The sequence below is a fragment of the Bos javanicus genome, chromosome 5, assembly GCF_032452875.1.
Source record: "Bos javanicus breed banteng chromosome 5, ARS-OSU_banteng_1.0, whole genome shotgun sequence".
NCBI classification, from domain to species: Eukaryota; Metazoa; Chordata; class Mammalia; order Artiodactyla; family Bovidae; genus Bos; species Bos javanicus.
Window position 1 is genome coordinate 114,896,472 of NC_083872.1, and position 25,005 is coordinate 114,921,476.

General features: G+C 50.8%; 1 protein-coding gene across 8 annotated transcripts in view; it reads right to left on the reverse strand.

Moving 5' to 3' along the window:
* The window catches only part of EFCAB6 (EF-hand calcium binding domain 6), a 253,930-nt gene that overhangs the window by 181,189 nt on the left and 47,736 nt on the right, over positions 1-25,005 (reverse strand). For 7 of the 8 annotated variants that reach the window (XM_061418797.1, XM_061418799.1, XM_061418798.1 and 4 more), the window contains one exon: positions 20,320-20,386. In XM_061418797.1, coding sequence (XP_061274781.1) covers positions 20,320-20,386 — 67 coding nt within the window. Of the gene's footprint in view, positions 1-20,319; positions 20,387-21,251; positions 21,561-25,005 lie in introns of those variants that run through there. The other variant, XM_061418802.1, reaches the window with a different exon arrangement.

Sequence of the window (25,005 nt, forward strand, 5' to 3'; positions counted from 1 at the left end):
CCACTGGAACCCAACACCCTGTGCTTCTGCACCCAGGGACCAGGTCCCGTCCTCCTCTTACTCAGGGACCAGGGACAGGGTCCCGTCCTGCTCTCGCCCAGGGACCGGGTCCCATCCTCCACACCCAGGGATAGTTCCTGTCCTCTGCACCCAGGGACCGGGTCCCGTCCTCCTCCACACCCAGGGATTGGTCTCATCCTGCTCCGGATGCCGACCCTGCTCCCCTCATGCACGTGATGATGTCTAGTACCTGAACCATCTTAGAAAGGAGACCTCCCTCCTCGCCTGGCCTCTGCCTCTAGCCGCTTCTTCCCTTGTGCAGAAATGCCCCCGGAAGAGCTGTCTGCGCTTTCTGTCTCCATCCGATCGGCTGTGTCCCCACCACCGCACAGAGACTGTGACCCTGTCGGGGTGGTGGCCTGGCCAGGTCCAGGGGCTCCTGGGGCCCATCTTGCTGCCCACACGTCAGCCCTCCACCCGGCTCAGCGCCCGCTCCTCTGGGCACACATTTCCACCCCAGCTTCCACACCCGTCCCGGGTTCTCCTTGGCTTCCTACCTTGGGCTTGGTCTGCTCCCTGCTGGTCCCTCTGAAGTCTGGGAGCCACAGACTCAGGCCCTGGGTCTCCTGGCTTGTCTAACCATACTCCCGCCTGGGTGGCCCTGGCCTTGGCCTTCATAACCAGGATGGCTCCAGCCATCTGTCTCCAGCTCTGGCCTTGCCTCTCAGCCTTAGTCAGGACATCCCCCTTGAGAGTCCAGCAGACACGGGCTCCACCTGTCCCACTGCAGCAGGGCTGTCCCGCCAGATTCTCTCCTCACACCCATGTTCAGTCTCAAGAGCCCAGTGGCCCTCCTGTGACGACTTTTCCAGGATCCAGCCTGTGTCTCTGCCTCGCACCCTTGGGCTGGGCTGGGCTGGGCTGGTGGGACCACCTCCCATCTGGGCTCCCAGTGTCCATGCCCAACCCATGGCTGAGGCTCCAGCAGCAGTGGGAGGCCTGTGTATCCAGGGCCAGGCACACACCCCTTTGTCCACAGTCCGCCTGCCACTCTGACTCCTACAGGTCAAAGGCCAGGGCCCCGCAGACTGGCTCCTGGCAGCGATCCTGCCTCATCCGGGGCCCTGCCGCTCCTCAGGAGTGCCGGCGAGGCAACTCTGGCCTCAGGAACATTCGCTTTTCCTTCTGCCCAGAACTTTCCTCCCCAGACACCCACTGGCTCTTCCTCCGCTTCTCTTGGGGCTTGGTCCATGTGTCATCGTATCCAAAAGGCTTCCCCTGACCCCACGCCCAACCCCCATCTTCCTGGTACTCCTCACAACTAATTTCAAGCCCGTCTTTATTGCCCGTCTCTCCCTCAGGGATGTGGGCTCCCTGAGAGCAGGGTTCTGTCGACCACGTCCCCCCCACCAGGGTCTAGAGCAGCTGCCTAAGCAGAGCAAACCAATGAATGAATCCAGCTTCTTTCTTTTCACCTGCTTGGGAGAAAGCCACACTCTGAGGAAGCTAGGTTCTATGTCTGCAAACACACCTCCCTGGAGCCAACCCTGAGAGCAATAAGGATTACATTCAGTGCAATCAAGGCTACAGTAATAGCATCATTAAATAAATAGTCATTGGATTTTGTCATGCGCCAAGCCCTGTGCTAACCTGTACACACGTCTCCCACTTCTACCGACGAGGGGGCCTTGGCTGAACCGAGCTCAGTATTCAAAACCCAGAAGACCAAGCCCGGAGCTGCCTGGACAGCATGGGCTGCTGTGAAACGGCTCGAGCGTGTCCACCCTCAGCTCCACCCTTTTGTCTGAAAGCACGGAGCCCCAGCCACTAGAGCACTTGTACCTGAGGCCAAAAAAAAAAAAAAAAAAAAAAACCCTCAGCACTTTGTCTGATGCCAAGTCCTGATTCACCTCTTCTGGTAAAACGGGAGGACGGGAGGCGATGTGCTTTTTTAAAAAACCCGAAGCAACCCATATGGGCCCCGTGGGGAAAGCGGGGAGCTGCAGAGCTGGCACGGAGCACACACCCAACCGGAGGTATGTCTCCAAGTCTCGTATCGCTTGTCAGACTGAAGCTTGGCAGCGTCTCGGCGGAGCTGCAGATGGTGAGGTTTATCAGAGGCACCGGAGCTGGGGCCGCGGCATGAGGGCTGCTCCCACAGGGGACGGAAGGAGAAGCGGCCCGAAGGGAAGGAAGGGCATGCCCTGCCCCAGCCCACTGCCCTCGCACTTGAGGAGGGAGACGAGGAGAGGGAGAGGGGCAGGGAGACGAGGAGGACCGCGCGGGGAGTACCCGGCTCCTCTCTGGGCCGGCCAGACGCCCGCCACTTGGGCTCAGCAGGGACACGTCAGCATTGAGAGTCCCTGCCTCTGAGCCCCCTGCTCCCCACAACCCACCCCTCACACTGAGCGCCCTCACGTCACAGGCCCTCCCGGGTCTCTTCAACCACAGCCCAGAGCCCTGGACGGCCTGACCCCCACGACCTCCTGACCTCACCCGGCCCCCTCCAGCGACACAGGCCATCCTGCGCTTTCTCGTCCAGAGAGGCTTCTGCACGTCCGGCTTCCTCCGCACGACGGGTTCCCTTGAGGCCCTCATTCAGGTCTCAGTCCCATGTCACCGGGCCCCAGAGGCCTTCTCCATGGCCTGCACAAAAGTGCGCCCTCCTCCCTTTCCTCCTTCGCATTCGCCCACACCTGGACGTGTCAGATTTCTTTCGATTGTCTTCCTTATTCACTGATGCGTAATCACCATGAAGGGGATTTCAGTTTCTTTGCTGCTGTATCCTTGGCCTTAGAACAGTCCCTGGACAGAGCGGGTGCTCAGAAACACTGAGCTCGCTGCCTTCACCACTGCCCAAATGCACTCCTGGCCCTGCCCCTGTCCCCCCTGGCTCTCCTGACTGTACCCTGTCCCATCACTGTCCCCCTGACTTCCATCTTGACATCCTGGTATAGCTCTGTCTGAAAGGGGTACCCAGCTCCTCCCCCCAGGAGGGGACCTCCCTACTCTCTGCCTGACCACGGCTCTCCAGGAGATCCATCACCCTTCACTTCCCCCCGGCTTCCCAGGGGGAGAGCTCAGAGAAGGCCAAGTCCATGGAGGGAGAAAAAGGCTGTGCAGCTTACAACAAGGGAAGGGCCTCCTTCCAAACCCAGCTTCTCAGAAAGGAGAGGGTGGTCTCCTGGCAGGGCTCTGGGGCCTGTGGGAGAAGAGCTCCCTTCGCTCCATGCGTGCGTGCTAAGTACATGCTAAGTCGCTTCAGCCGTGTCCGACTCTTTGTGACCCCATGGACTGTAGTCTGCCAGGCTCCTCTGTCCATGGGATTCTCCAGGCAAGGATACTGGCGTGGGTTGCCATGCCCTCCTCCAGGGGATCTTCCCAACCCAGGGATCGAACCCACCTCTCTTACGTCTCCTGCGTTGGCAGGCTGGTTCTTTACCACTAATGCCACCTGGGAAGCCCTCCTGCACTCCAGGTCCTGCAGACTCTTGCCTGCAGCCTGTTTCTGTATGCTGGAAAGCTAGGAGTGATTTGTACATGTGTAAGTGGTTGGTGATTGCAGCCATGAAATTAAAAGACGCTTACTCCTTGGAAGGAAAGTCATGACCAACCTAGATAGCATATTCAAAAGCAGAGACATTACTTTGCCAACAAAGGTCTGTCTAGTCAAGGCTATGGTTTTTCCAGTGGTCATGTATGGATGTGAGAGTTGGACTGTGAAGAAAGCTGAGTGCCGAAGAATTGATGCTTTTGAACTGTGGTGTTGAAGAAGACTCTTGAGAGTCCCTTGGACTGCAAGGAGATCCAACCAGTCCATCCTAAAGGAGATCAGTCCTGGGTGTTCTTAGGAAGGAATGATGCTAAAGCTGAAACTCCAGTACTTTGGCCACCTCATGCAAAGAGTTGACTCATTGGAAAAGACTGATGCTGGGAGGGATTGGGGGCAGGAGGGGAAGGGGACAACAGAGGATGAGATGGCTGGATGGTATCACTGACTCGATGGACGTGAGTTTGAGTGAACTCCAGGAGTTAGCAATGGAGAAGGAGGCCTGGCGTGCTGCAATTCATGGGGTCGCAAAGAGTCGGACACGACTGAGCGACTGAATTGAACTGAACTGAAGTGGTTGGGAAAAAAAAATCAAAAGGGTATTCTCTGACACGTGGAAGTTATTTATGAGTTTCGAATTTCAAGACCTAAAAGTAGATTTTAATGGCACCCAGCCACGCCCGTTCATTTATGTAAATAAGTTTCCTCCAGAGGCCTCCCCTACAGAAGCAGAGTTGAGCACCAGGCTGAACCATCTGGCTGACCAGGATAAAAATATTGAGAATCTTCACAGACATTCGCGATCCTGTTCCACTCCCTTGCCTGCACCTCCACGGTAGGTGTCAGGCAGCATCAGGTGCACAGACAGAAGCAGAGTTAAAAATGGGGGCTGCTTCCCTGGTGGTCCAGTGGTTGAGAATCCCCCTTGCAAGGCAGGGGATCCAGGTTCAACCCCTGGTTGGGGAACTGAGTTCCCATAGGCCTCAGGGCAACTAAGTCAACGCACCGAAACTAGAGAGTCGGTGCAAAAGACCCACGTGACGCAGCGAGATCCTGAGTGGTAACCAAGACCCCATGCGGCCAAACAAATAAATATTTCAAAAATAAATAAATAAGAAGAAAACCAAAACAATAGCTAATTATGACTTTGAGTTAAAGACTCGGGAGCCAGAAAATGGCCTGAGGCTCTCTGACGACCTGCCCCCTAAGTCTTCTCTTCCCAGCCACCTGTCCCATCTCCTGCCCCAGACTCAGTCCCCGCTCCATCCTGGGTGGTCAAGGGCCCAGACAGGAGCCTTCCCGTCAAGCTCTGAGCCCTGTGCCAGGCTTAGGAGTGCACGGCCCTGCCTAGCTGTGTCCCGGCCCCCATGGCCCCTGCAGCACCACGGCCCCTGTGAGAAGGCAGCATCTAACCCTCTTCCTGGCCTCAGAGTCCCCATGTGGGGAGATGACTGAGTCCAGGGGGTGATCAAGAACCAAGCTATCCAGGGACAGGAACCACGGAGAAGATGCGCTAACAAGGCTGGAGTCTGCCCTCTGGACAGCAGGGTGGGGAGAAGCCAGAGAGAAAGCCTTAAAGGTCTGAAGTGTGGCTACATAAGACCAGGACTCACTCACCTCACATTTCAAGAAAAGGAAAAAAAGCCCCATTCCACAGAAAAGTGTGAGTCACTCAGTTATGTTCGACTCTTTGCGACCCCAACCCACTCCAGTACTTTTGCCTGGAAAATCCCATGGACAGAGGAGCCGGTAGGCTGAAGTCCATGGGGTCATGAAGAGTCGGACACGACTGAGCGACTTCACTTTCACTTTCACTTTTTACTTTCATGCATTGGAGAAGGCAATGGCAACCCACTCCAGTGTTCTTGCCTGGAGAATCCCAGGGACGGGGAAGCCTGGTGGGCTGCCGTCTATGAGGTCGCACAGAGTCGGACACGACTGAAGTGACTTAGCAGCAGCAGACTGTAGCCCTCCAGGCTCCTCTGTCCATGGGATTCTCCAAGCAAGAATACTGGAGTGGGTTGCCATTTCCCTCTCCAGGGAATCTTCTCAGCCCAGGTCTCCTGCATTTCAGGCAGACATTTTACTGTCTGTGCCACCAGGGAAGCCCACGGAAGAGTGAAGTAAAAAAAGAAGGAGGCAATTATTTTGGGTGGGGGGGAATGATAGGAGCAAAATTAAATTAAAATATTCTCCAAAAGACTTAGATGAACTCATAGAGGGCAGACTCACAAATGTTACTATAAGGAGCAGAGAATGTCTGCCGTGAAGAGTAAAGCCAAGGAGGAGTGGGGACAAGAAACCTCCTTCAGAGGCGGTAACAACCATGGAGAACCAAAGTGCCCCAGGCTGCCATCATTCTGGTAACCTTGGAACAGAGACCTGACTCCTTCCAACTCCAGTATTCTCATCTGTGAAATGGGAATGAATGGGGCACTGCGTCAGAGTGCACAGATGAAATGAGCTCACGTGTGCAGGTACCTCACAGGGAACAGACTCAATAGATGGTGGTCTGATAGGAATCACTGATCAACACCAAAGGCTGGGGACAGAGATATAAATAACGAGATGACCACATACACATGCTGGGGAACAGCAACTGGCTGAATCAGTGCTACTGCCCCACTCAGTCAACTCATCTACTTCCTTCCCTTCCTCACCACCCAACCTAGGTTAACAGGAGCCTTGAGAGAGTGGAAGGTCTTGAGTAGACAGGAGTCCAGGGCCAAGAATGGGGCCTGGATCAATGGATAATTGTCAAGTGGATGAAGGTATGGATGATGGATGGATAGATGGATGATGGATGGATGAATGGATGATGGATGGATGGATGGATGGATGAGCAGATAGAAGGATGGATGGATGAATATGGATAGATGGACAGATGGAAGGATAGATGGCTATATGCATGCATAGATTAGTGGAGAGAAAAATGGATGGATGGATGGATGGGTGATTGCATCATTCATGGGGAAGCATTGGTAAGCCAACAAAATCCTTGTACAGACAGGACAGGTGGCTGCAGAAGGGCAGATAAGCATGCCATTTCTGGGGACACAGTGATCTGCTCTACACTCTCCCAGGGGGAGGAACTGAGAACTGAACAAGGACAGCAGAGCAGGAGGGGCAGATTAGAGCAGTCTGTGTGACTATTATGGGCACGGACAGGATATGTGAATTTTCAATGAGTTAAGTGGAGAAGAAGAAAGGCAGAAGGCTAACAATGAAGTACCAGAAAGAAAATTAAGCAAACAATCCCACTTATCATCACCTCAAAAAAGAATAAAAATACCTAGGAATAAACCTACCTCGGGGTGCAAAAGACCTGTACTCCAAAATAGTTTTCAGACACTGATGAAAGAAATTGAAGATGACACAAACAGATGGAAAGCATACCATGTTGTTGGATTGGAAGAACCAATATTATCAAAATGACCATACTCCCCAAGGCAATTAACAGAGTCAATGCAATCCCTATCAAAATACCAATGGCATCTTTTTTTTTTTTTTTTTTTTTGCAGAACTAGAACAAAATTTTAAAATTTGTATGGAAACACACAAAAGACCCCAAACAGCCAAAACAATCTTGAGAAAGAAGAACCGAATTGGAGGAATCATGCTCCCTGACTTCAGACTAAACTACAAAGCTGCTGTAATCAAAACGGTGTGGTACTGACAGAAAAACAGAATCACAGCAGAACGGGGAGAGCCCTGAAATAAACGCACACACTTACGGCCAGTCTACAGTAAGAGAGGCAAGCATGTCCAGTGGAGAACAGACAGACTCTTCAGTAAGTGGCGCTGGAAACACTGGACAGCTACATCTAAAGAGTGAAATTAGAACATCCTTAAACACCACATACAAAAACAAACCCAAAATAGATTACATGTAGACCGGATGTAGACCTAAATGTAAGGCTGGATATTATAAAATTTATTGAGGAAAACATAGGCAGAACACTCATTGACATAAATCACAGCAATAATTTTTGGATCCATCTCCTAAAGCAAAGAAAATGAAAGCAAAAATAAGTAAATGGGACCTAATTAAACTTAAATGCTTTTGCATAGCAAAAAAAGGGGCTTCCAAGGTGGTGCTAGTGGTAAAGAACCCACCTGCCAATGCAGGAGACAAGAGACTCGGGTTCAATCCCTGGGTCAGGAAGACCCCCTGGAGGAGGGTATGGCAACCCACTTCAGTATTCTTGCCTGGAGAATCCTATGCACAGAGGAGAGGCGCCTGTGGGCTATATATAGTCCACAGGGTTGCAAAGAGTCAGACACCACTGAAGAGACTTGGCATGCACACATGGCATAGCAAAAAAAAAAAAAAAAACAAAACCATCAACAAAATTAAAAGACAACCTACTGAATGGGAGAAAGTTTTGGCAAATGATAATGACTGATAAGGGATTAATGGCCAGCATATACAAGCAGCTCATACAACTCAATATAAAAAAACAAACAACTCGATGAAAAAATGGGCAGAAGAACTGAGTAGGCATTTTTCCAAAGAGGATATGCAGATGGTCAATGGGCTCATGAAAAGACGCTCAACATCACTAATCAGTAGGGAAACGCAAATCAAACCCACAATGAGATACCACCTCACACCTGTCAGAATGGCCATCATCACAAAGAAGACAAGTAATAAATGTTGGTGAGGATGTGGAGAGAGGGGAATCCTCTGACACTATTGGTGGGAATATTAATTGGTACAGCCACTACAGAAAACAGTATGGAGGTTTCTCAAAAAAAGAAAAAAAACAATGCAACCACCATATGACCCAGCAATTTCATTCCTTGGTTCAGTTCAGTTCAGTCCAGTCGCTCAGTTGTGTCCAACTCTTTGCGACCCCATGAACCACAGAACACCAGGCCTCCCTGTCCATCACCAACTCCCGGAGACCACCCAAACCAATGTCCATCGAGTTGGTGATGCCATGCAACCATCTCATCCTCTGTCGTCCCCTTCTCCTCCTGCCCTCAATCTTTCCCAGCATCAGGGTCTTTTCCAAGGAGTCAACTCTTTGCATCAGGTGGCCAAAGTATTGGAGTTTTAGCTTCAACATCAGTCCTTCCAATGAATACCCAGGACTGATCTCCTTTAGGATGGACTGGTTGGATCTCCTTGCAGTCCAAGGGACTCTCAAGAGTCTTCTCCAACACCACAGTTCAAAACCATCAATTCTTCGGCACTCAGCTTTCTTTATAGTCCAACTCTCACATCCATACATGACCACTGGAAAAACCATAGCCTTGACTAGAGGGACCTTTGTTGGCAAAGTAATGTTTCAGCTTTTTAACATGCTGTCTAGGTTGGTCATAACTTCCTTCCGAGGAGTAAGTGTCTTTTAATTTCATGGCTGCAGTCACCATTTGCAGTGATTTTGGAGCCCAGAAAAATAAAGTCAGCCACTGTTTCCACTGTTTCCCCATCTATTTGCCATGAGGTGATGGGACCGGATGCCATGGTCCTAGCTTTCTGCATATATATCCCCCCAAAAACCGAAACCACTACTTTGAAAAGATACATACACCATACATCCAAGTGTTCACAGCAGCATTATTTATAACAGCCAAGACGTGGAAGCAACCTAAGTGTCCATCGATAGATGAATAAATAAAGAAGATGTAGTATAAAAAAGAAAGAAATTTTGCCATTTGCAAAGCAACATGGATGGACTTGGAGGGCATTACGCTAAGGAAAGGAAGTCAGATAGAGAAAGACAAATACTGCATGATATCACATGTGAAATCTAAAAAAATATGGCAGACCAGTGAATATAGCGAAAAAAGAAGCAGCCTCACAGATACAGAGAACAAACTAGCGTTACCCATGGAGGCAGGGGAGGGGCAACACAGGGGCGGGAGACACTAACGCAAACTTGTGGGTGTGAAATAGGCTCGAGGTGTGTTCTACGACGCAGGAGAAGAGCCGATATTCTGTAATAATGTGAATGGAGAGCAACCTTTACAAATTGTATAAAAAATGTTTTTAAAGAAAAAGAAAGGTAGAAGGCTTGAGCTGGTCTGCTCCCAGGGGCTGCTCACCAGCTGGGGGGACTGGAGCTGCAGGAGCAGGTGAATGGGACCACGGGGGCAGGGCACTGGGAGAGAGGGGAGGGTGAGCCCCGAGCTGCTCTGTCTCCACGGGAAACCACACAGTTCAGGGGCCCCCGAGGCACCATCCCTGTGAGTCCCCGAGTGCCCCATGAGCAGTCACAGAGGAGGCTGGGGGCAGGAAGGCCCCCTCTTCTTCCTCAGCCCTCATCATGCCCCTGATGAACCCGGGAGGAAAGAGGCTGAAGGAGGGCAAGGGGGCAGGTCCCATGCCCGCGGCGGGGGCCCCTGGGGCTGGAGGGAGGGCAGAGGGGCTGCTGAAGCTGGCAGGTGTAACCTGAGCTGGGCCTGTTATCCCGGACCCTCTGAGACCACCTTCCTTCCGGGAGGCGGCAGATTCGCCAGCCCCTGCTTGGGAAGCAAAGAATCAAACTGCTTCCATTTGTGCCCCCGCTGAGTTCAGACGGGTTCGATAAACTGCTAACAGTGGATGATTCTTACTCCACGGTTCTTTGTTTAAAATTCTCTTTATGGCACTGGGAAGGGAGCTCCAGGAGAGAAAGCTGTGAACCCAAATAAATATGACCACCCAGACTTGAAAGGAGGTGAGGAAGGGCCTCCTGTTCCCTCCCTGGAGCCCAGAACCCGCCCCCCAACCCCCGTGTCCAGGCCTGGCTCTGGCAGGGCCCCTTCCCCGAGGGGAGGACGGCAAACCCTCCTCAGGCCAGAGGGCAAGGCCTATGATGTTTTCCCAGCGTGCGGCCATTCGAACGGGCTCTTGTTCAGCTGTTTCCTGTTTCCTCACCTGGAGCCGCCTTCCTCGCCGGTTTCCAGCAGGAGGGGGTTGGGGGCCGCAGCCCACCCGCCTGCCTGGGGCCGGGGGCGCCGGGGAGGGGCCCTTGGCCGGCCGTGTCTTGGCTCCGCGGCGGAGCACGGGGTTCGGCTGCCACCCTGTCAGTCTGGCAGCTTTCTGCCGCCACGACGAAACTCATTTTCAATTTAAGGAGTACACTTCTGTCTTTTTTTTTTTTTTAAATTGAAGCCAAGGAAAAAGATTTCTCTTACAATAAACACATCAATGCTCATTTTCCTTATTATTCTACTTTTGGCTATTTCGTATAAAATCTTTAATTAAAGTTTTTCTTTGAAATTGTCATTATCAACCCAGAAGAAAGAAAGGGGAAAAATAAAAAAGAACAACACAGCTGTGCAGATATGAAGCGCTATTCAGGACTAAATGAACTGGAACGGAATAAGTAGCTTGACTGTTATGTTCTTGGTTTTGGCTCTGTGTTCTCAATAGCACAGTCTAACTTGTCACTTTATATCGATTCCATCTGTTTACACTCTGCAGAGTATTGGCTTCCTACCGTGAACATTTCCTATTTACCAGCTGGTAGAGATGAGCCAAACCAGATAGGAAAAAATTAGACTACATTCAGAACCTCATAAACACAAACTTTCAATCTGGGGACGTGTGGGAGGCGCAGTGGCCAGCACTGCTCACCTTTAACAAAGGGGCCGACTTCCCCTCCCGCTCCTGCGATGTCCCCACCCTCCCCTGTCCCTGACTTCCGACTTCCAAGAGGACTCGGCATTGACTCACTGGAGGGACTCAAAGCCTGTCTTTACCAAAGACGGAACAAGCTCACACAGAAAGACACCTAAAGAAGACCCGCGAAAACGGAGAGAAGGGATCGGATCTGGCTAAAAAGGAGCCTGAGGGAATTCTCCAGGCCAGAATACTGGAGTGGGTTGCCTTTCCCTCCGCCAGGGGATCTTCCCAACCTGGGGATCGAACCCAGGTCTCCTGCATTGCCAGCGGATTCTTTACCAGCTGAGCCACAAGGGAAGCCCATAAAGTGGAATTTGCTCAGTCGTGTACGAATCTTTGCGACCCCATGGACTATGTACAGTCCATGGATTCTCCAGGCCAGAATACTGTCGTGGGTAGCCTTTCCCTTCTTCAGGGTGGGGGCGGGGAGAAGAGCTAAAGCAACCTAAAAGTCACAGTTGCTGTGCTGTGCTTAGTCGCTCAGTCATATCGGACTCTTCGTGACCCCACGGACTGTAGCCCACCAGCCTCTTCTGTCCATGGGGATTCTCCAGGCAAGAAACTGGAGTGGGCTGCCATGCCCTCCTCCAGGGCATAGCTGCTACCACAGAGCAAAAATCCAGCTCTGGTTTGGGGTTTCCTTGCAGCCACAGTGAAAAGAGAAACTTGCTGTATATACCCCACATATACCTCCTCCCACCTTTGACTTTCATTTTTAAGATGCTCACCGGCCACAAACGGCTTAAAGACATCTAATTGGAATTCTGTGGACTCACTGAACAACCGGCACAGCTACAAAAATAAGCCCCAAGAGGGTGCCTAGTCCAGAAGGAATATCTCATGTCTCTCCTTCTTCCTGACCCACCCACATGCCTAGGATGGGAGCTCCTGCCCAGACACCACGGGCCATGCGTACTGGGGTCCCTGTCACCCTGACTCCAGAACTCATACAGCTGCACCCCAGGAGGGGCAGGCCGGTCCCCCCCAGGACCCCACACAGCAGAGGTGCGCAGCAAGCACAGTCTGACGACGACGGTGAGGGACTGACTATCCTGGGGCCTGCTAACAGGCACCCCTGATCCCGGCTGCTCTCCCCTCCTGTGCAGCCCTCCTCTGCTGACGTCATCGCCTAAATCCTCCGCTCTCAGGCCATCGCCCCCATCAGAAACATCAACAAGCTCCACCACCACCACCCCGTGGCCCGTGCTTTAGGGTTAACAGTAGCTCACCTTCAAACACCTCCACCCTTTTCTCTACATTTCAGAAGTTGCTCTGTCCCTGTCACAGAGCTGGTCTCCTCCCTGACCCGGCCACGCGTCCCCTGCCCACACCTCCGCCTCCTCTCCTCCTGCCAGGCTGCAGTCCTGAGTGCTGCCCCACGTTCACCCTCTGCCCTGTCCTCAACGTGGATGGAAAGCCCATCCATGGTCCAACTCAAGCTGCACTCTCACCTTCCTCGTGATGTCTCTCCTGTGCATGCTTCCTGCAGAACCTTATTTACTTATCCTGTAAATATTTACTGAGCTCAGATCAGGTGCCAGGGTCTGTTCATGGCACTGAAGTGACAGCAGAGAGCAGGGTAGGGAAGGCGCCCACTCCCAGGGGCGTATTTCCTAGTGATGGGCAAATAAACAAAACCTCGGGATGTTCTGAGTGCTGAGCGACTGTAGATAGTGTAGTCCAGAGACCTTCGGGGGGTGTGGGCGTGCCACTCCAGTGGGGAAACTTCATGCTGAGCGCCAAAAAACCTGGGTGCTTGTCCAAACTTCGTTCAGTAAGTGACCAGTAACCATGGGGTGTCTTAAGCAAAGGGGTCAGATGAGACCCTTAACGTGTTCTTCACGTTAAGAACATGGCTCTGGTGTTGCATGAAATGGAGACTGTGAGGGGCAAGACGGGGAGCAGAAAGAACCACCCCCAGGGTGACTGGCAGGGCCGTCCACGGGGGCCGTGGGGATGCAAAAGTGCACGGAGCTCCGATACGGCAGAGGCTGCGGTGGACAGGACTCGCTGATGGACTGGAGCCACTCACTGAGATGGAGGGAGGTCCAGAGAGGAAGGCTTCTTGGGTGACGTCGGCGGGACCGTTTGCCCTGGTTTGGTCTGTGGACAGAGGTGAGTCTGGAGATGCAGATGGAGACAGAAACTCGGGAACCAACAGCACGCAGCCCCTTAGAAGCTTTAAACCATAGATGACCGAGCACTTTTAATTTTCCACATTAACTCTTTGGTTTTATCCACTCCACATGCAAACTCCTAATTTTTTGAAAGACTTCCATGAGCCTTGCACTATGGTAAGTTCATTTTATATTGTTTCTCATAGTCTCAACAATATTGGAAAAATCTTGCAAAATTGCTTCCCCATTTCACTGCTGAGAAAACAGTTTCCAGAGAAACTAGCTTACTTGGGGGTCACTTAGAGAGTGAGTGTCTTGGTTCAGATGCACACTCAGCCAGGGGTCCGGCCTGCCCCCCCCCCCGGCACCGGCCTGTCCCCACAACACCACCAGCCTATCCCCCTGACACCACTGCCCTGTCCCCCCCACACCATTGGCCTGTCCCTCACCCACTGGCCCGTCTCCCCCACACTGTGCTGTTTTAAACATTTATTCATGCAATCTTGTGTTGACTTGCCACATGTAAGAAAGATTTTTTTTTTTAAAGATAAACTTAGTCCGAAAAAATATAAATTCTGACATAACAGCATCTTTGCGTTACTTTCCTGATGAAGCCTTTAGTAAATTAATAATAGAGCAACCAAAAATAGGTCCTGGGGTAGGAGCATTTTCAATATCTTTTTTTTTAATAAAATGGCAGCTGATTATTTTGTTATGTGAAATGCTCGAGATCAAAATGTAAGCACAGCTCTTCATTTAGCTGCACAGAGACACAGGAACAAGAGCTGTGACATTATTAATCACTATATTCGGTTATGATTGATAGGCTTTTCTGCAGGAGGAGAAAGTGCCTCAGATACAAGCTGTCCCAACAGCCCCGCGATATGCTAATATTTTCTTCAGATGAAAGAGGAGATGTGTTCAAATACCTGCTATAATAGGCAATTAATACCAAGTGCACCGGAGGAGAGATGATAAAAGCGGGATTAGGAGAATATTACGAATTAACGAAAAGCTTGTATGTTTTAGTAAATGGCCTCATTTTGAGCCTGACACAGTCTTTTTATTAGGCAAACAGGCTGTATTCTGATACATTCGTGCGTGCTAATGTGGTGTTCCAATGTTAAGGTATGTTTATGAAATGGCTGTGATCCTAACGACTGTTTCTTTATTCCTCAAGCGATAATTTTTTAAATCTCTTTTTTAAGAAAATCCACCTATTTAAGAAAATGAATATACCCATCACTTGCGTGTCTTCACTTTTGTGACAATATTACCGAGCAAGCAAGCAGCTTAGTGCCTCTAATTATTTACTAATTGCTCCTGAAATGACTGAGCTGCATCTGTGCGACTCCAAGGCGCCGGGGTGATCCCATAAAAACGCGTGTCAGTTCACTCCGTGTCCCACAGACAGGCTCGTCGCGGCTGACTGGGTCGACCAGATGTTCTGACATCACGTCACCCAGACTTGAAAGAATGTTCTTGAAGGGGTGGTGATGTGGTATGAGAGCCAATGACCTAGGGCTTTTGAGGTTTGTTTAGTTTTCCTTTTTTTTTCTTTTTCATGTCTTTGAATTGCACACTCTTAAATTCTAGTCTTCAATTTAAAACAATTTTTTTCTTGCCTGTGGAGGGGAGGAGACTAGTCGTGACATTTCTAAACACACACTGAAGTTCTTACATAACTGAGAACAGCTTCCTGTGTCCTGGCCATTCCCAGGACGTAGCTTACAGGGAGCATCTGCCCGCCACCCAACTCGAGGGCAGGACAAGATGATTCTCTTCCCCTGCTAGCCCCTTCTTTGATCTCCACCTCACGCTCATGTTAGGAGTTGACAAAAGATGAAACAAGTTCAAAAGACCCGAACGTGGTTGCCCTGGCAACACCCTGCAGCCCTGCTCTAGCCCTCTTGCCCTGACAGAGTCCTCACCTGGAGCCTGTGGAGAACTAAGTGCTGCTGCTGCTGCTGCTGCAGGACAGGCCGGGGCCCCACAGGGCTGACAGGAGTGTAAGCGGCTGAGGAGTTGGGAATGAGTGTGAGACGGGCAGGAGGCCAGAGACAGAAAGGGAAAGAAACCTCCCAAATGCCTGTTTGAAGTGGATGCCACACGACCAACAATGCAACTCTGGGTTTAGCAAACAACCTCCGCTTGTTCATACAGTGGTGATCAGAGAGGCTTCTCTGGGACCAGCCGGGTCCACCTCCGGGCATAAGCAAGAGTCACATTTGCTACGGGCAAACGAGGTATTGGGGCTTCCCAGCTGGCACAGTGGTAAAGAATCTGCCGGCCAATGCCAATGCAGGAGACCTGGGAGACGTGGGGTCGATCCCTGGGTCGGGAAGATTCCCTGGAGGAGGAGATGGCAACCCACTCCAGTATTCTTGCCTGGAGAATCCCAGGGACAGAGGAACCTGACAGGCCACAGTCCACGGGGTCGGACAGGGCTGAGCGACTATACATGCACACACACACAAACTACGTATCACCGCCTTTCCTAAAGGGCCTCCTTGAGAAGCAGGTGGCTGGTAATTAGTAGCCAGGACCCCAGAGCCAGCTGCCAAGGCAGGAACTGCAGCTCCTCTGTCCCCAGCTGTGCACACAGGGCTCAACTGCTCAGCCTCTGTTGTAGCTTCCTCCACATCAAGATGGGATACCAAGAGCACCTGCCCCAGGGGGTTCTCCTGGAAACTGAATATGTAAACACAGTAAGTGCTTGGAACAGCTCCTAGTCAATGCTCAGTCCCTGCCACCTCTTATTAGTATCACAGCTGGAGAAATCCAAAAAATTACATCAGTGTCCAGAGGATTAAGGCCTGGCCAGCCTGGGGCTCCTTTCGCTGGGTGGCTGAAGCAGACACTGTCAGTCACTTTCTCCAAAGCCACTGACCTCTGCCCACCCCCTCTCTTTCTAACAAAACCCTCCATTTCCATTTTGTTCATATATTAGCTTCCACTCACCCCCCACCCATGGTCATGTGCCTTGGGCGAGGGAGTCCAGCCACTGCACCAGGGAATGACCAGGGTTGGAGCAACGCCATCGCCAGTGACTGGTTTGTGTGTGGACAAGACCCTGGGCTATGAGTCATGAGGAGACGTTCCACCGTGTTTATGGAGAGTCATACTGGCAGAAATGGTATGCTGGAAAAAACCCAAAAACCTGATACTGCAGTATCCATGTGTCAGACCTGGAATGCTGGCCACCTCCTGGTGACCGGAGGAGATGTGAGTGAGCAGACCCTGACCTGTGCTCCCTTCAGATTTGGACAAGATGAGAAGCTCCTTATCATCTCAGCTCGGTTGGACATTTCTCACAAGGCAGGACAACCAGACACCTCGGTGGCAGTGGCTGATGGGCTGCCTCCTGGAGGTGGGGAAAGCTCCCACAGGAAGGGTTTCAGGAGGGCCTGGCAGGACAGATAACGGGACGGATATTTATCGAGCACCCGATGTACGCACGGGGTCGCTTGCGTTACTCTCACTTATTCTTGTGGCCACTCCGGCAGGTCGGTGCTGTCGCCTCGCCTTCAGAGATGGTGGCATAGAGCAGTGACAGGCCTGAGGGCCCGTGGGCAGGGGCAGGGACGGGGCTTCAGGCCAGGGGCGCCTCCTGCCCACTAAGCCCCACTGCCTCCCAGCAGACTGAGACCCTGAGGGGTCTGCAAACCAGAAAGCTTGACAGCAGCCAAGCAGACACCCACCAAAGGTACAGAAGCGAAGCTCAGGGAAGCAGTCCTCTCCGTGACCCAGGAGAAGCCAGGATCGAGAGGGGAGGGCAAGCAGGGGCACACCAGACTCAGAGTGCCCACAGCGTAGAACCTGGGCGCAGATAGATCCAGGACCCCGGACCCAGAGCCTGAGGATGGCATCCTGGGGACCACCTGGGCATGTAGAGCTTCCTCCTCCCCGATACAGGGCCCCAGGACGCAGATAGCAGCCTCCTCGTGTGAAGCCCCGGGTCACAGTTCCCGAAGGGCAGAGAGTCTGGACCCAGAGACCACCCTGTCTATCTCCGCCTTGACAGGAGGGAGGAAACGAGGCTCAGGGAGACCAGGGGTTCAACTGAACGTGAAGACACACTGGAGGGTCTAGTGAAAGGGAAGTGAAAGTGTTACTCGCTCAGTTCTGTCCGACTCTTTGCAACCTTAAGGACTGTAGCCCACCAGGCTCCTCTGTCCATGGGATTCTTCAGGCAGGAATACTGGAGTGGGTTGCCATGCCCTTCTCCAGGGGATCTTCCTGACCCAGGGGTCGAACCTGGTTCTCCTGCACTGCAGGCAGATTCTTTACCATCTGACATATAGGGAAATCCCAGGAGACTCATAGGGAGGACATATAGTTGGAGGGGGAAGTCCCAGACTAGTGTGTTTGGAAGGTCTGGTTGTTATGTTTGTTTACTCGCTAAGTCATGTCTGACTCTTTGCGACCCCATGGACTATATCCCCACCAGGCTCCTCTGTCCAGGGATTCTCGAGGCAAGAATACTGGAGTGGGTTGTCAAGCCCTCCTCCAGGGGATCTTCCCAACCCAGGGATTGAACCTGCATCTTCTGCATTGGCAGGTGGATTCTTTACCACTGAGCCACTGGGGAAGCCCCTTGGAGGGCCTAAGTGAACCTGAATTAGGGCAAGGCTGAGGAACCAGCCATCAGACCAAGCTCACAGCAGAAGAAATCAACTGAGACACGCAAGCAGTGGGGCTCGGGCAGTTTGGGGTGCCAGCAGCTAACTGCCTGTTGGTTTAGGATGGCTAGACCACACACACATTTAGCAAAGTCTGGCTCCCAAAATTCACAAGAGACATTTGCATGCATTCTTGGCTCCAATGAGGCTCGTGGACTTATATTTAAAACAAAAGCATTAGCATCTTTCACTCCCCAACTGTGTGGCTTGCCCAGCAATGACAACGTATATATGCAGAGAGCCTTCTTTCACTAATCGCCAGGTGTTCCTCTCTGTCACCAGGGCTTGAGTGTGGTCCGATTGCAGGACCCGAGCGGTAGCTGGAAACACGCTACTGCACAGCCAGCAGCCAAGGAGGGTACTGGGTTTGTTCTGTTTATTCTGGGCTCGGTGGGAAGGGATGACATTCATGAGTTCCTACCTATTCGTCAGAGGAAACTGGAGTAATCGCCATAATAATGACAGATGGCATCGCCTAAGTGTTCCAGGCCCTTTATACCAAATGTTTCTAAGCTACACAACAGCACCACGAGATGGGTGTTCCTATTCCCAAGCACGGATGAAGAAACCCGATGACAAGGACTTGCCCAAGACCACCAGCTGATAAATGGCAGAGCCCATCCAGGCCACCTGCCTGCCCAGGGCCAGGGTAGCTGGTCGAGCTGGGGTTCCAGCTTGCGTGGGCCTGACTGCTCGGCAGGGAGAACCAGGGAGCAGGTGTCCCCTCCCTCACCTGCTCAGCCTCTGGCTGTCACCTTTCTGTTCTCTCTAGAACCAGCGTGACAACTGCCCTGGTTGAAACTCACTCTTAGTGCGAGGGCTTTATTGGAAGGAGGCTGGGATGAAAAGACAACTGAGATGAAAGGCCAGCAATCCAGTGGGAAGTCCCCTCCAGCTTTCCTCTTGGAAGCCTCACTTTCAGTAACTTACAAGCCGGACCTGTGTCCACACCCTCCCCTAACCGTCATGTCACGTTACTGATCCACAACGGCATCTAAGTTGACATGATGGCCATCGTAAACAGCTGACTTTCCCAGGATAATTTCATGATGAACACAGTTTGTGAAGAGACAAATTGAGGACATATACCATAAATAATATCCAGTGTATTATGTATCTCTTGCTGCTGCTGCTGCTGCTAAGTCGCTGCAGTCGTGTCTGACTCTGTGCGACCCCATACACAGCAGCCCTCCAGGCTCCCCCATCCCTGGGATTCTCCAGGCAAGAATACTGGAGTGGGTTGCCATTTCCTTCTCCAATGCATGAAGGTGAAAAGTGAAAGTGAAGTCGCTCAGTCGTGTCCGACTCTGAGCGACCCCATGGACTGCAGCCTACCAGGCTCCTCCATCCATGGGATTTTCCAGGCAAGAGTACTGGAGTGGGGTGCCATCGCCTTCTCCTACAGAATAACAAATGAACAACAATGGAAGCAGCAAATAATTGTACCAGGGTTCCTACTGATATAAACTATAGAGAAAGTAGATTTCTAGGAGCACATAGTGCTAAAAAATTATCACACTAAAAGATGAATTTCTGGTGTTAACGGCACAAGCCGGGAGAACATTTTGTGGGGTTTAGACAAACATTTTGTGGGTTTCTGGCTCTGTTTGATTTTGAAACGTACGAAAATCTCAGAAAAGTTCAAAAAGGAAAGAAAATTTGTCACATTTCTAACCAACATATTGAGTCAAGTGAATTAAACTATGATTCTCAAACTGCTCATGTAACTGAGCAGGCTCACATGCATCTTAAATAGCAGTCCGATTCCAACCCTAAACGCTGTGAACACCCCGTCCCTCCCTAGCTGTGCCCCGCTATCCACCTGTAATCCGCAAGCAAGAACGAAGCTACATGCTCCTTCCTAAACACATGCGGGAGTTTTTGTGGCTAAATTACTCCATCCATAAATGTCTATCTCCCTGCGTGTCTCTGGTTATTTTTCACCATGCCGCTCTTGATTGGCACTCACTGCTGAAAAGCAGCAGTTTTCTCAGTCTAAAGAAAACCTTGCCTTGGTTGTAGACAGAAACCAAAGGACCGCCTTACAGATGATGATCTAAAGTTAAAGCAAAGGTAATTAATATTCCAGGACTTCTGCCGGTGTGGCTCATCACAGATGAGGCCATCGGAGCGGGCGAAGGCGAGTGAACGCAGGCTCTCACATGCGATCTATTGAGTCAAGCGACTTTGACATGAGAACGCAGATGACAAGACCCAGCTCATTCTGCATCGGCTCCGTCAGCTCCCTCTGCTAGCGGTTACTTTGGACAAGCGGCAGGGCAGGGGGTGGGGGGGGTGGGGGCGGGGGGTAGGGTTGGGGGGCGCGGAAGAACTTTGAAAGATCTCTATTACCTTTTCTCCTACTTGGGCCTCGAGCTCTTTTAACGTCCGACAGCCATTCATTTCATTCTCACCTCCCCTTAAAGACAACAATTAAAAACCTCTTGTTAGCATGTTTTCACTGAATTAACGTTTACATAGGACACACAGAGATGAAAATGATAAGAATTTCTACACTGCATATTTTTAAATGCAAGGTGTTTCTTATGTACTACCGTTTGCCAGAAGTGTGAACTCAGGCAAGTTACTTAGCTTCTCCAGGCCTGGGGCCCCTCTTCTGTAAAATGAAATACAACATCCACTCCTCCCAGGGCGGTGCGGGGACTGAGTAATTACAGCCTGCACTCCATGAGGCCTCATTCCATGGGTTAGCAGACATCCCGCTTTACAGAGGCTGGGCGGGCCGAAGGTCATGATGGGGAAGTGGAGGCCCAGTCTTCAGACACGGGTGGCCTGGCCTCGCCACCCCCTCCCCACCCTGGGCTGAGGCACTGCGTTCTGACCCTGTGGGCTCCCATTCCAACGCAGTGCATGCTGAGCCCTGCTGAAAAGGGCTGAGCCTGGCTGGACATCTGTAACCAGCCGCTTGGCTCCATCTGCTTGTATTAACTCTGATTTTGCATCCTCTGTCCACCCATAAACCACTTCAGACTCCCTCTGTGGAATCAACCGTGGGGCTAGGATGGGGACAAAGAACACCAGATGCCACTTCACAGTATTTATCCAGCGCCTCCTGTACCCAGGTCTGGGGCACCACGTCGAGCAGAACACCATTTCCAGTCTTGAAAAAGCTTAATGCCAGTGATGGTGACAGATGGGAAATAAGCAATCAAATAAGCAACGTTCAGTTCAGTTCAGTCCAGTCGCTCAGTCATGTCCGACTCTTAACCCCATGGACTGCAGCACCCCAGGCCCCCTGTCCATCACCAACTCCTGGAGTTTACCCAAACTCATGTCCATTGAGTCAGTGATGCCATCCAACCAGCTCATCCTCTGTTGTCCCCTTCTCCTCCTGCCTTCAATCTTTCCCAGCATCAGGGTCTTTTCAAATCAATCAGCTCTTCGCATCAGGCAGTCAAAGTATTGCAGCTTTAGCTTCAACATCAATCCTTCCAATGAACACCCAGGACTGATCTCCTTTAGAATGGACTGGTTGGATCTCCTTGCAGTCCAAGGGACTCTCAAGAGTCTTCTCCAACACCACAGTTCAAAACCATCAATTCTTCGGCACTCAGCTTTCTTTATAGTCCAACTCTCACATCCATACATGACTACTGGAAAAACCATAGCCTTGACTAGACGGACCTTTGTTGGTAAGTTGATGTAATAAGAAGTGCTGTGAAGACAATAAAGGCAGGCGATGGGGGTGGCGGGGAGAGACAGGGTAAGAAGGAAAGGCCCGTCTCCGGGACGGGGTGGACAACAGGGCATTGGGATAGAGACCCACACGCTGAGGAGCCAGGAGCCACTCTCTTGGAGGAACAGCTCTCTGAGCAAAGCAAAGGAAGCACGCAGCGGCAGGAAGCCCAGAGGTGGCAGGAGTCTGGCACATCCTAGGGCTGGCACTGCAGGGGCTGGGGGACCAGAGCCAACTGAGCAGGGCTGAGGAACACGGGGTAAGCTCAGAGATGGAGGCGGGCACCAGCCCAGTGGTGCGGGGGGCCCTGATGAGGAACCTGGACTTCACAGTGGGACGAGGGGAAGACACTAGAGTGCTTTAAAGGGAAATTAACTTCATTTTACATAGAACGAAGGGCTCAGAGGAGTTGAGTGCTGGACCCAAGTTAAAGATGAAACCAGGAATCCAGCCTTACAATTCTCTGTTAAATGTCATATATTTAATACTGTTCTCATTAGGTATTGAAGAGATACAAAACAGTACATGTAGCATATGTTTAAGATTTAAGGAGTAAAAGGTAGACATACCTGAGTACCCCCCATCAGCTGCCCCAAGGGCCCAGGGAGGCTGCCCCCCTCAACCTCAGCCTTCTCCCTCCTCCTCCCACCTCTGCATTTGGTCAAGGCAGTTCCTCTGCCACCCCAAACTCCAAACTCCATCTCTGTCTCCTTCAACGGAGCCCCATCTCTATTACCTGATACTAACTCAGTGACTCCAGCTTTCTTTAGATTGGCATTTCTTGGAATGGTATGTCTTTTTAAATCTCTTCACTTTTAACCTTCCTATAAACTTATGTTTAGGTTTTTCTTTTCATGGGCTTTACTTTTAAATGGAATATTTATTATAATTACTGATATTTTCAGGATTTCCATTTGTCCTGCTTCTTCTGATTCTTCTTGCCTTCTTTTGGGTTGATCTAATTTTTATCATTCAGTTTTTGTGCCTTTTTTTTTTTTTTTTTTGGAGTTTGGGAGTTACACAGTCCATTTTTAATCTTGTAGCAATTGCTCTGGAAATGACAACCAGCATACTTGTCAAAGGGCCTCTCTTCAGATGGTAAAGAATCCATCTGCAATGCAGGAGATGCAGGTTTGATCCCGGGGTCAGAAAGATCCTCTGGAGAAGGGAATGGCAACTCATTCTAGTATTCTTGCCTGGAGCATCCCAGGGATAGAGGAGCCTGGTGGGCTACAGTCCATGGAGTAGCAAAGAGTTGGACACAACGGAGCAACTGAACTGAACTGCTTTCTTTAGATCTACAGTTCTAGGGAGGCAGTGATGGTCTTCCAACACATCTTAGTTATTCATCCATTCAAAAGTGACTTTTGAACTTCCCTGGTGGCGCAGTGGATAGGAATCTGCCTGCCAATGCCAGGCACACAGGTTTGATTCCTGGTCCGGAAGACCCCACACACTACAGGGCAGGTAAGCCCGTGGCGCCACGGCTACTGAGTCCAAAAGGTACAGCGACTGAAGCCTGTGGGCCTAGAGCCCGTGCTCGGCGACAGGGACGCCACCACAGTAAGAAGCCCGCGCCCTGCAGTCGAGACCCAGCTCAGCCAAAAGCCCGCGCCCTGCAACGAAGACCCAGCTCAGCCAGAAAGAAGTAAATACGATAAATTATTTTTAAAAAGTCACTTTTGTGTAAGTGTTGCCCTTTGGCTTCTTTCTTTTTTAATCTTTTTTTTTTTTGGCTGCATCACAGCATGCAGCATCTTAGCTGCCCGGTCAGGGTATCAAACTCTGGGCCCCTGCAGTGGAAGAGCAGAGTCTCAACCACGGGACCACCAGGGCAGTCCCCGTTTTACTGCTTTTCCGATCTTTTGGTCCTTGGGGTTCTGCCCCCACCTCTGCTTTAAATCTTGTTGGAGACTTGGCTTCTGGGATCCACAGGACGGCGCCTTCCGTCGGTGGTCCGGGCCGGGCCGTGGTCTCTTTGTCTGTTACTCCCGTCCTTTCTCTAGCTGCGCTCTTTGTAAGAGCTCCAGTTACATGTTCTGTGTCTGTGCTACATTCTGCCTAATGTTTTCTGACCGATCTTCCAGTTCACTTATTTCCTTGGCTGCATCTAATCTGTCTATTAAATTCATTGCTTTAAATTGTTATTATGAGATGTAACCTTGACCCAGAAAAGTATGTACACCACATATGCATAGTTTGCTTACAATTAAGGCAAACACCTGTTTAACAATTTCTCAAATTAAGAAGCTGGGGCTTCCCTGGTGGCTCAGAGGTAAAGAAACTGCCTGCCAATGCACAAGAAGCGAGTTTGAGCCCTGGTCCAGGAATATCCTACATGCTGCGGAGCAACTAAGCCTGTGTGCCACAACTACTGAGTCTGTGCCCTAGAGCCCGGGAGCTGCAACTGCTGAAGCCCGTGTGCCCCAAACCTGTGCTCCACAACAGCAGGAGCCACCGCAATGAGAAGCCCGCGCATCGCAACGAGAGAGCAGCCCCCTTCTATGCAACTAGAAGAAAGCTCATGAAGCAACAAAGACCCAGCACAGCCAAAAACAGATAAATAAATACAATTTTAAAAAATAGTTTTTAAAGAATTAGAGCCAAACACAAAGAGGCCCCATCTGCCCTTCTCCAGTTTAAATATTTTCTCTCCTCCTCGTAGTAACCACTCTCCTAGCACTTTGGATATCATTTACTTTTCAGTTCAGTTACGCAGTCATGTTCAACTCTTTGCAATCCCATGAACTGCGCACACCAGGCTTACTTGTCCATCACCAACTCTTGGAGCTTGCTCAAACTCATGTCCATTAAGTCGGTGATGCCATGCAACCATCTCATCCTCTGTCGTCCCCTTCTCCTCCTGCCTTCAATCTTTCCCAGCATCAGGATCTTTTCCAAGGAGTCAGTTCTTCACATCAGGTGACCAAAACATTGGAGTTTCAGCCTCGGCATCACTCCTTCCAGTGAATATTTAGGACTGATTTCCTTTAGGATGGACTGGTTGGATCTCTTTGCAGTCCAAGGGACTCTCAAGAGTCTTCTCCAACACCACAGTTCAAAAGCATCAATTCTTCAGCTTTCCTATGTCTAACTCTCACATCCATACATGACTACTGGAAAAACTATAGCTTTGACTAAATGGACCTTTGTTGGCAAAGTAATGTCTCTGCTTTTTAATATGCTGTTTAGGTTGGTCATAACTTTTCTTCCAAAAACTAAGCGTCTTTTTCATGGCTTTAGTCACCATCTGAAGCAATTTTGGAGCCCCCCAAAACAAAGTCTCTGACTGTTTCCATTGTTTTCCCATCTATTTGCCATGAAGTGAAGGGACCAGATGC